The sequence below is a fragment of the Haemaphysalis longicornis genome, unplaced genomic scaffold (assembly GCF_048455015.1).
Source record: "Haemaphysalis longicornis isolate Haplotype H1 unplaced genomic scaffold, Haemaphysalis longicornis Haplotype H1 scaffold_4, whole genome shotgun sequence".
Classification (NCBI taxonomy): Eukaryota; Metazoa; Arthropoda; class Arachnida; order Ixodida; family Ixodidae; genus Haemaphysalis; species Haemaphysalis longicornis.
In genome coordinates, this window is record NW_027526361.1 from 39019579 (window position 1) to 39033618 (window position 14040).

At 46.3% G+C, this 14040-nt stretch overlaps 1 protein-coding gene across 4 annotated transcripts in view; it reads left to right on the top strand.

The window, feature by feature from the left end:
- Positions 1-14012, top strand: part of LOC144178526 (uncharacterized) — a 50548-nt gene extending 36536 nt beyond the window's left edge. For 2 of the 4 annotated variants that reach the window (XM_077706451.1, XM_077706449.1), the window contains exons 10-20: positions 3314-3572; positions 5278-5418; positions 5568-5639; positions 6136-6290; positions 7187-7325; positions 7885-7958; positions 8077-8243; positions 9785-9884; positions 10508-10859; positions 11511-11683; positions 13650-14012. In XM_077706451.1, the coding sequence (XP_077562577.1) occupies positions 3314-3572; positions 5278-5418; positions 5568-5639; positions 6136-6290; positions 7187-7325; positions 7885-7958; positions 8077-8243; positions 9785-9884; positions 10508-10859; positions 11511-11683; positions 13650-13728 (1711 nt within the window). In that variant the 3' untranslated portion in view covers positions 13729-14012. The remainder of the gene's footprint in view (positions 1-3313; positions 3573-5277; positions 5419-5567; positions 5640-6135; positions 6291-7186; positions 7326-7884; positions 7959-8076; positions 8244-9784; positions 9885-10507; positions 10860-11510; positions 11684-13649) is intronic. The other 2 variants (XM_077706450.1, XM_077706452.1) reach the window with 2 other exon arrangements.
- Positions 14013-14040: the final 28 nt, after the last annotated feature.

Here is a 14040-nt window from a genome sequence, read left to right on the forward strand (position 1 = left end):
AACACAGAGGAAAAGTGATCGTTCAGGGCAGTGGCGCATTGGTTAGTGTCGATAGTTACTCCTTCCGAGTTTGTAAGTGCTATGCGGCTGAATCGGGACTTTGGTGATAGAATGCGCCAGAATTTGTTTGGGTTAGTCTGAAGAATGGATAACAGATCTTCGGAGAAGAATTTTTCTTTTGCTGTAGTTAGTTCTTGAATATATTGTTTAGCGCATGAGTGGTAACGTTCCCATGCTAAAGAGCTGTTGTTTGAATGTGCTGTTCTGTAAAGGCGCTTTTTGCGGTTACGGAGGCTTTTTAGGCGTTTTGTAAACCATTCATTGTTAGAGTCGGATTTGATAACTATTGTTGGAATGTGTCCGTTTTTAAGATTAAGTAACGTAGTCTTGTAAAGTTCCCAGTTGGCATTAACAGATCTGGTTAAGTAAGTATCTCGGAAGCTATCGAAGAAAAGAGCAAGTTCATTGTTAATGGCATCAAAGTTTCCCCGCTTATAATCTGTGATAAGTTGCGTTGTTGGTGATCTCCTTTTTAGTGGGGAAGCGATGCAAATATGAAGTAAACTATGATCGCTAAGCCCAGGAAGTGCGGTTACTGATTTGATGTCATCAGGGCAGGATGTTAGCAGCAAGTCGAGTGTGTTGTTGCCTCTGGTAGGGCATGTTATTGACTGATGAAGGTTGAAATCTAATGTTACGTCTAGGAATTGCTCTGCTTCTTTAGAAGATCTGTCAGGGATAGAAAGTAAAGGCCAGCTGATTTGTGGGTAGTTGAAGTCGCCAAATATGAAGATGGGTGTATCGGGATATTTATTTTGAACTAATGTTAAAGAGTTGCGGAACATGTTACAAAAATTAGGGGGGCTGTCCGGTGGCCTGTAGCAAATGCCGAATATTAGTTTCCGGGGAGGATCGGATACGCAAACCCATGTTAGTTCGATATTTTCGTCGGCGCATATGATCGAAGATGAAAAGGTATTTTTGATAGCTATGAGAACGCCACCGCCTCTACGGTCGTTACGATCGCGGCGATAAAGAGAAAAATTTAGGTTAGAGGGAAGCACTTCATTATCGCTTATGTTTACGTGTAGCCAAGTTTCTGTCAGTATTATGATGTCAGCACTGATATCTTCGATGAGGCTCTGAATCTGGTCGCGTTTAGGGATTACACTTCTAATGTTTGTAAATGCAACGTTAAGATTTAAGACAGATGCAGGACGGTGGCTCGTGGTACTCTGGAATGGGCGATTCGGGGATTGTCACGGGGCGCTAGTGGTTGTGTTTGCTGGCGGTGCTTGGGCATGGATTCTAACGTGTCATTAGACCAGTTGCGTTCCTTAATGCTGTCAGATAGTGCGTCGTAGAAGTAAGTTTTTTTACCTACGTGTAACTTGTCGACACTAAGTTTGAAAGCGCAGTTTTGGGGCCGGATGAATTTCAACAGCTTCGAGCGTGCAAGGCGCGTGGATGGGGCGAAGTCTTCTCTGATTGCGAAGGTAGTGTTTTTCAATTTTGGTCCGTTACTTAGTATTTTCTCTTTAGTTTTGAAATGGCTTAGTTTTACTACAATGGGACGTTTTTTGAGTTCTGCAAATGTTCCCAGGCGATGTGCACGCTCGATGCTGTTTGGTTCAAGTTTGACGTGAAGATGGTTGTTGCAAAACGTGATAATCGATTCCTCCGAACCTTCCCAGGTTTCGTCCGCCGAATCGTCAAGTCCGAAAAAAAGGTTGTTACGGCGCATTCGGTTGTTAGCATCAGTGTGGGCGGCTTTAAGGATTTCGATGTCGTGTTTTATGCTAAGTGCCTCGTTAGTTTCGGTGAGTGTGCGTTGCTCGGTCTGAGGTGATTCGAGCACAGAAATACGGTTTGTTAAAGTGGTAAGCAGCTGTTCATGGTTGGACTGCGTGGCCATGATTTTGGTTATGTCGGTGGAAACAGTCAACTTGACTGTTTCAACTTGAATCAGTTTCAACTTGACTTGCTTTCACTTTGAAAATTGCGCCCTTGCCTGAGGTCAGTGAGCCAGCTCCCGGTCCGCCTGCATGTGCTGCGCCCGTATTAGCTTTTTTTTTTAAGGCGGGAGTGAATGAGAAAATTAATCCAGTAAGGGACACGGGGATCGTGGGCTGATGGAGCGTAGCGCGTAATGCGCAATGGCATACGCGTTTATTCGGTGGTTGGGATGTTTGTGGTCGCCATGGGGCACTCCGCACTCGTCAAATCAATGAGGGCTGCGATCATATTCACTGGGATCACTCCTACATGTTTTCGCCTTGTCGTCGTAGCTCGCTCGCTGGACCCAAGCAGAGCCACACTACGGTGGCCACGCGGCGTTCCGTCGTAGCGGCTGTCGTCGCGGCGCCCCACAAAGTAGAGTGAACTAGAATACTTAAGCCAAGCGCCAAGCCGGCCAAGCTGTTTATAGGTCTCTTCGATTTGGCCTGCACTTTCTGCATGAGTTCAGGATGAGTTCAGCCAGTTCAGCGCAGGCGCCGCCACTGCAGAACCGGTCCTGCACTTTTGTCGTCTGCTTCTGCACCTCCTCCCTGGGAGGTGCAGGGAAAGCGTGAACTCATCTTGCACTCTCTGCACCGTCGGTAAATCGAAGAGAAAAGTGCAGGCGCCGCGCGCTGCACTCGAAAATCGAAGAGACGAGTGCTGCACTACCTGAATGAGTGCAGCGAGTGCAGTAAAATCGAAGACACCTTATGTTCGAAACTCGCGAATCACTGGCGCCTACACCTCCCCGTTTTTTAGCGCAAATAAAACTGCAGGTACATTTGAGGCAAAATATACGTAATTAACCGCCAGCGTCTGCGTTTTACTAGGGATCGACCGCACGTTGGGTTGATTTTTATAAGCGAAAAAAAAGTGTCAGTGCAACGCCGGGAGGAAAAGCAAGAACAAAAAGAACACAACTCCCGCTGGCGCAGTTTCGGGCAGGGGGCGCGCGCGAGCACTTTGAAGGCGGGAAATTTGAAATGCGTTGGACAAACCTCCGTTAAAATCAGGAGGGGAATGAGACAGGGCGGCGAAAGAGCGTGATGGGTGGCAAGAGTGAGCGGATGACGGCGCTACAGCCGAATATGGCGAATCACTGCTCCGCACTTTCGTCAGCGTTCACACTGAGTGGAACGGATTTACATTTATTAGCTGCAAACAGTTCTCCAGTGCGCAGTCTACCATCCCCTTGACGGTATACTCCATTGGTACACCCAAATGCGCAGACATTTTTTTTTCGTTTGACCTTTAATGAAATAACTGTAACCGTCCTGCGGCAAATGTACAACGAACCTGGCATTGATCGCAGGCTGCGGGCGACCGGCATGCTCCGCACCGAGCGCAGTCTCAAGAGCGTTCAGATGCGAGAGATTTCGCGGGAGCGCGGGGAGCTGATGCTGCGCAACAAGGAGCTCGAGGAGCAGCTCGAGCAGCGGGACCTCCAGATCACGCAGATGGACGCCAGCCGCCGCCAGAGCGTCGAGAGGCAGCAGCAGCTCGAGCAGGAACTCGGCACGCTCACCGACAGGCTGCGGGTGCAGACCACCTCGAACAGTCACCTCTACCAGGTAGGCTCACGCGCTACAAACAAGTGTGCTCGCGCATGCGCACGGAGGTCACTCGCTGCACGCTATGAATGCACAATAATCATTTTGTCGTATCACGTGTGAATTAAATTCTTACGGCGCGTTGAAAACCACCGCTCGCGTTATGCAGCCAGAAAAGGACATGGCTTGCATGACTGCTACGCTAAAGCAGACCGAACACTGCTAACTGCGATATCACTGAAGCCAGTTTAGCTAACGAGTTCTTATGCGACAGCATTCACATTTCTCTGCGCGGGCGTAATGCGTGAAATGGTCTCCGGTAAATGCCCTCCTTGAGCTGGGTTATTGTACCTCTTGTAATTGTAATTGCACCTCGCATCGATGACAACAGAAAATCATTCAGCTGCAGATAACAAATACTTTGGCACTTGAGAGGAGTACTGAATTCAAAAAAAACTCTTTTATTTGGAAGAGGAGGACTGGAGGTCGCCGTTGCGGGAAGAGGGGGATAGAAAAGGACAGACACCCATTAAACGCGTGCCAGGCCGCTAGCAACGTCGAAATGGTTCAATGCGACTCTGTCGAGGGTGTTCAGGCATGTCCTCATGCACGGCTTCAATATCAGAACGTCGAGACACTCTGGATGTGTCGCCAAAGCGAGCAGTGCAGATTAAGATCTATGCTGCATGTTAGCTCACAAACACGTAGAACAAAATGTGCGTATGTCAGGGGCGGTGGTGTCGATGCTCTTTCTCTAGTCAGCAATTAAGGGTCTGCAATTTATGGATAACATCAGGGGTATAGTGGTCGTGTTGTCAAGTATACTTTGTTGATAGCGCATAAAATAATCACGAGAGGGTGAATGCATGAAAGTGGGTTGTGAGTCTTGTGACTGGAAGCTTAATACGTTGGCGTTTATTTCATGCTGCAGTATTTTATGAGCGTTCCACCCAGCCGAAACATGGCTGTTATAAGTCGTTCAAGAAAACTGTGTTGAGAAAGACTAAAAGATCGGTTGTTGCAGCAGGTTTTCCTCCTTTCCAAACTAGTTGTTGCCTTAAGACCACAATGCGTTGTTTGATCTCATTCATCTATAGTCAGCTCATGAATCTCGTTCATCCCTATAGCTCCCATGAGTTTAGTTATTTCAATTCAAATTTTGCTGCACACCGAAGCTGCATCCAGCTACGAGGTGGGCTATAGTGGAGGGCTATGGATTTATACCACTTGGGGTCTTAAATGTGCGCCAAAACCTCAACACACAGGCATTTCCGTATTTCGCTTCCATTATCAAAAGGCTGCTGCAATGAGGAACCCGTGTACTTGTGCTCTGCACCGTAACGCCTCAGCCACTGAGCCTCGGCGAGTCTTGTTTATAAATTTAAGCCACATGTAACGAACAACATTCACTGATGTCAGTCTAAACGACTTGTGTAGCTTATGTGATGAATTTCGTAGCAACTTCATCGCTAATTCATTTAACACACCGAAATATTTTGATTTACCCATACGTTTGCTGCACACACAATGCAGTTCAGCTCACTGCAAAATGCCCTTGTATTCTCAGCATGGTTTTATACAGAGAATATTGCACTTTGACACACAGCTTTCCAACAATCTGCGCTACTAGGAATGCGCTACCAATTGCAATTAAGGCACGGCAACTAATTGATGCCTGATCCCGCTTTACTAATCTCCACTACTAACTTTCTACACCCCTCCCTAGAATTACGTGACTCAGCAAGCTGTCATCCAGGAAATGCGGGAGCGACTGGAAGACCAAGAGCGTATGATCGGTGAACTGGAGCACTGCGTCGAGGGTCTCAGAGTAGACCAAGTGTCGGAGCAAACCAAGTTCATCCAAGAGGTAAGGGGAGCAGCTATGACCTAGTACTCTTTTCCTCCTCCTCCTCCCGAAATTCATACATCCATACATACATCCAGTAGTATATTTAAATATTGGCAGGTGTTAAAAGGTTTGGCTAAACAATGCATTACGATGTTTCCTCTCTTCAGATTGAAAAGCTTCAACTGGTACTTGCTTCGCGAGAAGAGGAGTGTTCCATTCTTAGCGACGAACTTAAAAGAGTGAGTATGCCCGTATTGTGTGCACTGCTGAGATGTCCTCTTCGGAAGTGTCACTGTCCGTATAGGGATATCCAGGAACAGCCGTGGTCATGTCATCTGTTACCTATCACCCTGTCCATATAATTCCACCTCTTGTCTATGCTAAACAGTGACTCTCGTGCATTCGGTTCAAACTAATATTTCGCCACATGTCTGAGTGGTAAGCTACACAAGGTCTGCTAATTTTATAGGATATAGCTGGCGGCTCACTGGTGGCCCCTTATGCAAGCAGCCAATTTCTTGTAAATTTACATGATCGCACATTGCACGATTAAACTTAAATTTAAACTTAATTGAAGTGCAGCCTATGGCCTATTGAACACCTCTAGTTTCTCTCTCGGAAGTTGTCGAATTTCTAGCTCAACTTTTTTGGCATTTTGAAGGATTAAACAGTGCAAACATAAACAAGAAAACCTGTTTCAAGAAGTGGCATTACTGTTTTTCTCGTGTATTCCAGCTTCGTGTGCAAGCCGATGTCGACAAGGAATATGGCGAGCAGCTGAAAGTTCAACTTGACCAGAGCGCCGTGCTCATCGCATCATTCGAGGAACAGCTCAGCCAGCTAAAGATGGACACCGTTGAGCTCAAGAAGAAGATAGTTAAGCTTGTGAAGTAAGCCCCCCCCCCCCCCCCCCCCCCTTCTCGATGCTAGTTAGGAAACCCCAACATATAGAAGATTCACTGCCGTGCCGAGTGCAGTGGTATTTATTTTTCATTGCACGCATCCATTTGCACACTACGTCGGCGGATTCATCAGCTACGGTGACAGTGCTCCGGTGTGACCCAATCGGCGAAAATTGTTAAATTCCGCCAACGCCCTGTTCGAAATTTTGTTTTCATCGCTATAAGTTAGCTTTATGTACAAAGTATGAATGCGTTCTGTTTTGTTCATTTCAAATGCCGTAAAAACCATAAAATAAATGGCTCGTGTTTTTCCTGGAGAAAGCTGATGTTTTTGCCACTCATTTCTTTCAAGCTTAGTTTGCTTTTTCTTGTATTCATTCATCTTCATTTATTTTTGTATTTTTAAATGCAATAATCTCTAGTTAACAAGCGAAGCAAGCTTTTCTGAATGTCGCGTGTTAATGTGCACCAACAATATTCAGCCAATTCTCGTGCTTTCCGAATTGCGGTAGCAGGAATTCATGATAACTGCATCAATGTGAACCTCGCCTTAAGATGTCTACAAATTTCTTCACCACACTGCATAATGATCCATTTGTCTACAAAAAGCTAAGGCGTTCTGATGCTGAGCATGAGGACGCGGGGTCGATTCCCATACGTGGCAGGCACTTTTTTGATGGAGACGAAAAGCGAAAACGCCTGTTTTCGATATCGGTGCACATTAAAATCCCCAGGTGGTCAAAATTAATCCGAAGCCCTCCACTATGGCGCGCCTCATCGCCTGTGAAGAGTCGGCGCATTTAAACCCCACAATCAAATCAGTCAAACATCTACCAAAGAAGTGCGCCATTCCATTCCTAATGTGCTTCTGTTTCGGTCCACAGGGAAAAAGACACGCTGTGGAAGCAAAATGACAACTTGCAGTTCTTGCAAAAGCTTCAAGCAACTGACAAGTGGATGGATAACGATGAAACTAGTTGTTGCCTGCAGTGTTCGGCCGCATTTACCTTCACATTGCGAAAGGTGAGTACATGTGAACGGGGCAGTAACCACCCACCAGGACATTCAACGTCTTCACAGCAGGGCAGCCCCTCATAAGAACGTGTCTTCTGCACGTGCATTGAGCTTGAACGCATGAATCTGCATGACGCAATGCCAATAAAGGCAGTTAAAACGCCAAACCATGATGATTATAGTGGAACGTCATGTGGCTGGCATGTTCTTGCTTCTGCTGCTTGTCCGCTCTTGTCACATTCCCTTTTGTAGATTGTTTTTCTTTACGTCTGTGCAATTAAATACGACAGTGTAAGCATAATACGACGTCTTGTGAATACTAAATGCGCAGTTTTCGAACCTGCCAACATTCATTAGTTTGCTTTCATAATTTAAAGTGAAATCTGCCATTTATACCTGCTTTCTCAAACTATTGGAATTTATCACGAGCAGCTGTGATACAATGTGTACTTACATAAATTTGCTCATGAACTTGTATTGGTTGTAGGAAGGAAGTTTTACTGCAGAACATGGAGTTTAGTGTTTACGGCGATTATCGGCACTTGAAGTAGTTCCCATGTTGTTCCAGCACCACTGCCGGATGTGCGGACGGATCTACTGCAACGACTGCTGCAACAATTGGCTGATGACGACCGCCAGCAGGTATACGCTCATAATTCACCCCTGCTTATTATCAAAATGTATCGCTATGCTACACAGACGTACAGTTCATGTAGTTGGCTTCAGTCGAGGCTCTAATCGGCTCAAATTTCCCGCGCAGCCGACCGGCACGTGTGTGCAACGCCTGCGCATTCCAGCACAAGGAGTTGGAACGGGCTGCCAGGAAACCTTCCGTCTGCTCCAATGTATCCGGAGAGAGTGAAGAAGATGACATTGGCGAACGGGCAGTTAAGAAGGATGAGCAGGAGGAAGCCATCGACACCACTGGTAATTGACACCGCCAGAGATTTGGGGTTGCTGGGTGGGTCGGCTATGCAATCGGCTACACTAGTTCGCCTATTTGTGGTTGGTATAGTATACTATAAATTGATTGGCGAGAGCTCCCACTTTCTAGTCAAGGCACACAGACCGTTTGTCCAGTGCCCTTCTCTTCTCAGTGCCAGATATAGTTTCTGATGACATAACAATGGGAACATATTGTTTGAAGTTCCAAGTCTCATATACTCGTGTTCCCCAAGTTGCATTTAGTGAGGAGTTTAAGTAAAAACCTGAATCATAAGAATCGATAGCCATACCACCCCTGACATAATTATCCCAAGGGGTGACCCAGCCTAGAAACGTTGTGCACTTGCATTTCTAAAACGGGAACCTACATTAGCGAGGGTAGAATCGCAATGCGTGCCGGACAAGGTTCGTAAACACCACGCAAATCTGTTTTCTTCTTAGGGCTTGAGATGCAAACGTATCAATGCTTGTGGCATATGGGGCCTAAGGACTTACAAGTAGGGATGGGCGAATATAGATTTTGAGGTTCGAAGCGAATAGTGATTTGGTCGAATAATTTCGAATCGAATAGTTCGAATAGTGCACATTGCAAATCACAAAGACAAATGAGCAACTTGTGACCTGACTAATGTACACATTTTTTTCTAATAATTAGAACTCACGTAGGCACAGCATTGTGTAAAACTATTACCAGTTGAACATTTATTGCAAAATCTTACACACAGCTTTCCTTTGCTGTATTCACAAGTTTTATGAAGAAATGCCTGTTGCGCCACATGCTCTAGGTGCAGCAGTTTCCGCAGGCTGCTCATTCACAAGTTTAAGCGCCGCCTAGAAACTCGCAGAGTTAAGCGCCGCCTAGAAGTTCCGTTAAAAAAAGAAGTATTGTAGCCACTAGTATCCTCGGCCGTAGCCAAGCAAAGCGCAAGTGGCTGGCCGCCATTTTGAATAGGCTCGCTTAGTGCGGCGTACTCAACGTTACTAGATAGGTTCTAGTAACGTTGGGCGTACTGCCGCGCTGTGCGAGCCTATTCAAAATGGCGGCATGCCTATTCAAAATGGCGGCCTGTACAAGTCAGCTGGCTTGGTGCCGCGATGTTCGGAGCGGTGTCGTTTCAGTGCCGCCTTTTTTTTTTTTAACCTAAAGTGTGCTGGCGGCCGAGAGCTTCGTCGAACCTCTAGGCAAGGCAGCAACTCGGCAGTGCCGGCACTGATAATAGAAATGTCCGCGTCGGTGGGTCTTGAGCCAAGCCTGGGGTAACTCTCGGAAAGCTTGACCGAAAAGCTTGGCTTTCAGCTGCCTATTCGGGAGCATCGAATAATTCGAAAATATTGAATACCTGCATTCGGATCGAAGCGAATAACGAATAGAGGGCTATTCGATCGAATATTCGACAATACCGAATATTCGCCCATCCCTACTTACAAGTATACCCACACCCGCTTCTCAATTTGCAGCCTAACAGCATTTATGTAGATCAAAGAACCTTCTAATTTTGTAAATCCTTCTGCGCTTCCTGCAGATTCGTCCAGCAAAGGCTCTTCCGACGAACCTGTATCCTCTTCAGCGCCAACCCAGGAAGTGACTCCAAGGACGGAAGCCCTCAAGATCACTCGCAACTGGTAAGAAACGCGATGTTGTAACTCTACAAATTTGCTTTTGTTACCGGTAACCCATAAACTAGATAATAAACTACCTTGGATCAGAAAATATTTATTTCAAGTTCTGGTGTTTTGCGCCAAAAGAGTAAGCAATGAGTAATGCCCTCACAACACCGTGCACAAGCACCGTTTCAAATTTCCCACCTTCACAAATACGGCCCCTGCGGCAAGGGGTTTGAGATGACCTTGGGCATCTTCGATTAACCACTCCTGGGTAGCCCGCGGCCAGTCCGAGGACTGCCCTCGGACTGGAAGCTCTGTAGGAATACGAGAAAATCTAGCGCTGTATCACGTCTTGGATAGTCCGCAGACGGTCCGGGACTGATAATCCAGGAGGACCCCAATTGTGTGTAGAAGCAGAGTAGCTTAGCTTCTTAGAAGCAGAACAGCTTAGTTGCTGCGCTACCAGTGTGGAAATTTTAAGAGGGGATTTACATTGCAAGGTGTATCCCAGTGCTGAGGAAAGGTATTGTCGACTAAACGTTGCAAGGTTCAAAGGGAAAGGCATTACGGTTGTTTATCGCTGTCAAAGCAAACCAAACGACAATCTGACCTATCGCGTTCCTCGGTGTTCCCCGCAACAGGTCCTTCCCGCGCCTGCGAAGGCCCCAGTTCCTGCAGAGTGGCAGCAGCAGCAGCTTCACCGAGAGCGCCGCGAGCAGTTACCCCAAGCAGGAGTTCGACATCATCAGCGACGAGGAGATTGCCCGTTCCCTGCTGGCGTGCAGCCCGTACAACAGCTCGCCCTCGGCGCACCAGGACCGTAGCGCCCTCTTCTACATGAGCTCTGGACGCACCATGGACGAGATCACGGCCTGCGGCCCGGCCGGACTCCGCGGAGAGGTCTGGGTCAACGCCGGCGGACGCTACAGCATCCCTGTGATCCTCACACTGCCAGAGACCACGCTCTTCTGGGAGTTCAAGTGCGAGCCCAAGGTGTGTACCCCCTCCTCCGGGAGCAAGGGCAGTATCTTTTAATCGGAATGCTTTGCACTGGACGCTTTCCAGGCCATATCTATCCAACAGATAAGGTTACACAAGCTTATATCGATCTTCTTTTCCCAAATTTGGCCTTCCTATCCCACTCGTCAACCCTTCAAGGCCAACTGCACTCAAAATTTCGACCTCTTGAAAACCGTATAGCTGCTGCATATAGTAGCATAAAGGTGTTTCGAAGACTTTTAGTTTCGAAAGCAAATTGTTTAACATTATGACGCACATTGTTATTACCTTCTAGCAGAAAAGGTGGGCATTGGATAAGTCTGTGGGCGACATAAGCTAAGTGCAAATTGTTTCACACTATGACACCGATCAACATATGCTTCATCGTGGGGTCCCCCATCACTTTAGGAAGCCCAAAAGTGGTCCCCAAGGAAGTCATGGCTAAGAACCACTGCTTTATGGTATGGATATGGTATAAACCGTCAAAACTGCGACAACTATACAGTACTGTTAAAAGCACATTATTTTCTGCGATGCCGTAATGACCATTAGAAGTTTGCTCTTTGGAAGGTTAATTGCTGCTGGCTGCCATTTGCAATGTGTGGCAGACACCCGTACAAATATCCATTGTCGCTGTGTGTGCAGAGCATATCGTTCGAGATGCGCTACAAGCCCCTCGATCGGAGCGTGGAGCTGGAGTTGATGGACGTCATCTTGCCCTCGGTGCGAGTGCAGGCAGACGTGCAGCCCGTCGAGGGCAACCTCGTCGTCAAGAACGTGGGCGCTTACGTCCTCGTCTTCGACAACCAACACTCCAAGTGAGTATACCGCACTTGACACTTGACTTCAATGGAGGTTTACCAAATCATTGCACGCACACAGCCATTGTAAATTAATTCAGACGGAAAACCAGTTAGAAAAAGTGTTATTGCGGTCTTGTTGCAACAGCAGCATTTCTAAGGGTTTTCATGCTAAAATGTAGTGGCTCTAACGGGCAACTACGTTTCAGTGTAAAAGATTCCACATTTTTCTGCTTATTGTGCTTCAAGCACCTTTGGGATAAGACACAGAAGGTGGAAGAGCAGTGTGGAGGTTAGCAGATAGTGCGAGGACACTTATAGGCGCACAAAAAAAACTAGAAGCTTCTGTGCATGCACCCGTGCTTGACCAGAAAGTGCACTTTACAGGAAACCATTATGCTGTTTTTTTTCTGCAAAGTGGTGAACAAGACGGTGAACTTGAGAAAGGAATGCAGTTTGCAGATGAATGCAGTAGCAGACTGATTTTTCGGACCTGGAGGGGAGCGAAAAATAGTCCGAATAAAAGAACAGTCCAAAAATCAGAGCCATTACTCCTATGGGACAACTTGTTGGTTCTTCTGGGAAACTCCGTAATACCCAGCAAGTCTGAATTTTCGGAGTCCAAAAAAAACTGTCTGCTACTGTACAGTATTCTCGGAGCGTTGTGTGTTGAGAATTCAGATTAGCCACTAAGAACTCGGAAAAGCATTGCATACTACTTGGAAGTTGGGTCATTTAATGCGTTCCCATTTGTGGATATTTTTGTAGCAGATTTACGACGTGCTACTCCAACTTTCTCTTCCCTATTTTGTCACGGCACTGGTTAGAAATTAGCGGGGGCGACAGTTATGCGACATTCATGTAGCCGCTCGGCCTGCCAAATCCTGAACGGCAATTCTGGCGACTTCTTATGGAGAGGTCTCGAATGCAGATGGATCTCGCTGGTCGATGTGGAAAAGCGCTTTTGTGGTAGCGTTGACCACACGGGTGCAGAGTGCACTTGACAAAAGTGGTGTACCGCTGCTAAAGAAAGTAAAATAACTTGTCCAAAGCCACGAATATGACAAAGGCACGAGTTTTTAAAATAATTGCAAGATATACACCCCTCCACTCCAGTGCCACTGCCACTTCCCATCCTCCAAGTACTACAAAGCTTGTGTTTGTCACTAGTTTTTGAAACATACTTGCCATTGCCGTGCGGTTTGGGACTAAAACGCTTATATCGGGTGATATAAACAAGCTTTATCACGTCCTGCATAACTGTAGTGCGTGCAAAAATGAATTTTCTTGCTTAGAGGCCATGGCAAATCGTTTTCATCGCTCGAACATGCTCACTTAGGCTCTCGTAGATAACCAGTTGTTACAGTACAGTTAAGGTGCCTGCCTCCTCCATGTCCGATTAGAGGAGGCTACCAGGACATCCTTTCTACTGCAAAGCAGTATGCCTCTAACATCCAAGCAAATTTCTATGACGATGTCAGCAGAAAACTATATTCATTTAGAAGGCAGGCACATACCCAGGGGGACTGGCCATACTGGTAAAGATTATGCCAGCATAATCTACTCCAAGCGCAAAAGTACTCATCAGCAATAGAAATCACGTAGTGACGTCACTGCACTTTCATATATAAAAAGGGAGACCGGTATAGCCCCCTCCTTCAGTTCATTCCAGGCTACCTTGGGTAGACCACAGAATGTAAAGACACCAGAAGAACAGTCGGAAGAAAAAGAGCACGAAGCAGTCGTGAATTTCATTGTGCAGTAATAGAAAGTGTGGTTAAGTACATTTCACTTTTCTCTAGTTCCACTTTTTGTAGAGCCACGTGTGAGAATTCAAGTGACGTCGCATTGGTAATCCATGTGGGTGTCCTTTACAGCTTTGCAGTCCAACCACCTCGAAAGCGTGGATTGGAGCCACATTTTTTTCGTTTTGAAATGCATTACTTTTATATTTAAAGTACTTACGCTTTTCTTGCCTTCGCAGGTTCATGGCGAAGAAAGTGTCCTACAAGCTGCACTTGCACAAGCCATGTGCTTCGGACAGTGAAGTGAGCAGTGTGTAAATACGTCCTCGGACAAGCCTTCAACGGACTGTTTTTTTGTATGAACTACTGTGTTGTCTGACTGATTAGACATGTACATTTTATGTATACGTTTCGGTGTGTTGTATCATACTATTGCTCTCTATGTGCAAACGTGTCCTTTAAATTATTTAATGACTAAAGACTACTTTAATGTGTCTATAGTGCATGAATATCATTTTATAAACGCAGCCTTGCTAATTTAAATCGCTTTCCTTTTTTTATTTAGAGGCGCAGAACTGTAATAAAGGGTATTTTCCTACTCACCTCTGTCGCAAGTGCTTCCTACTATCT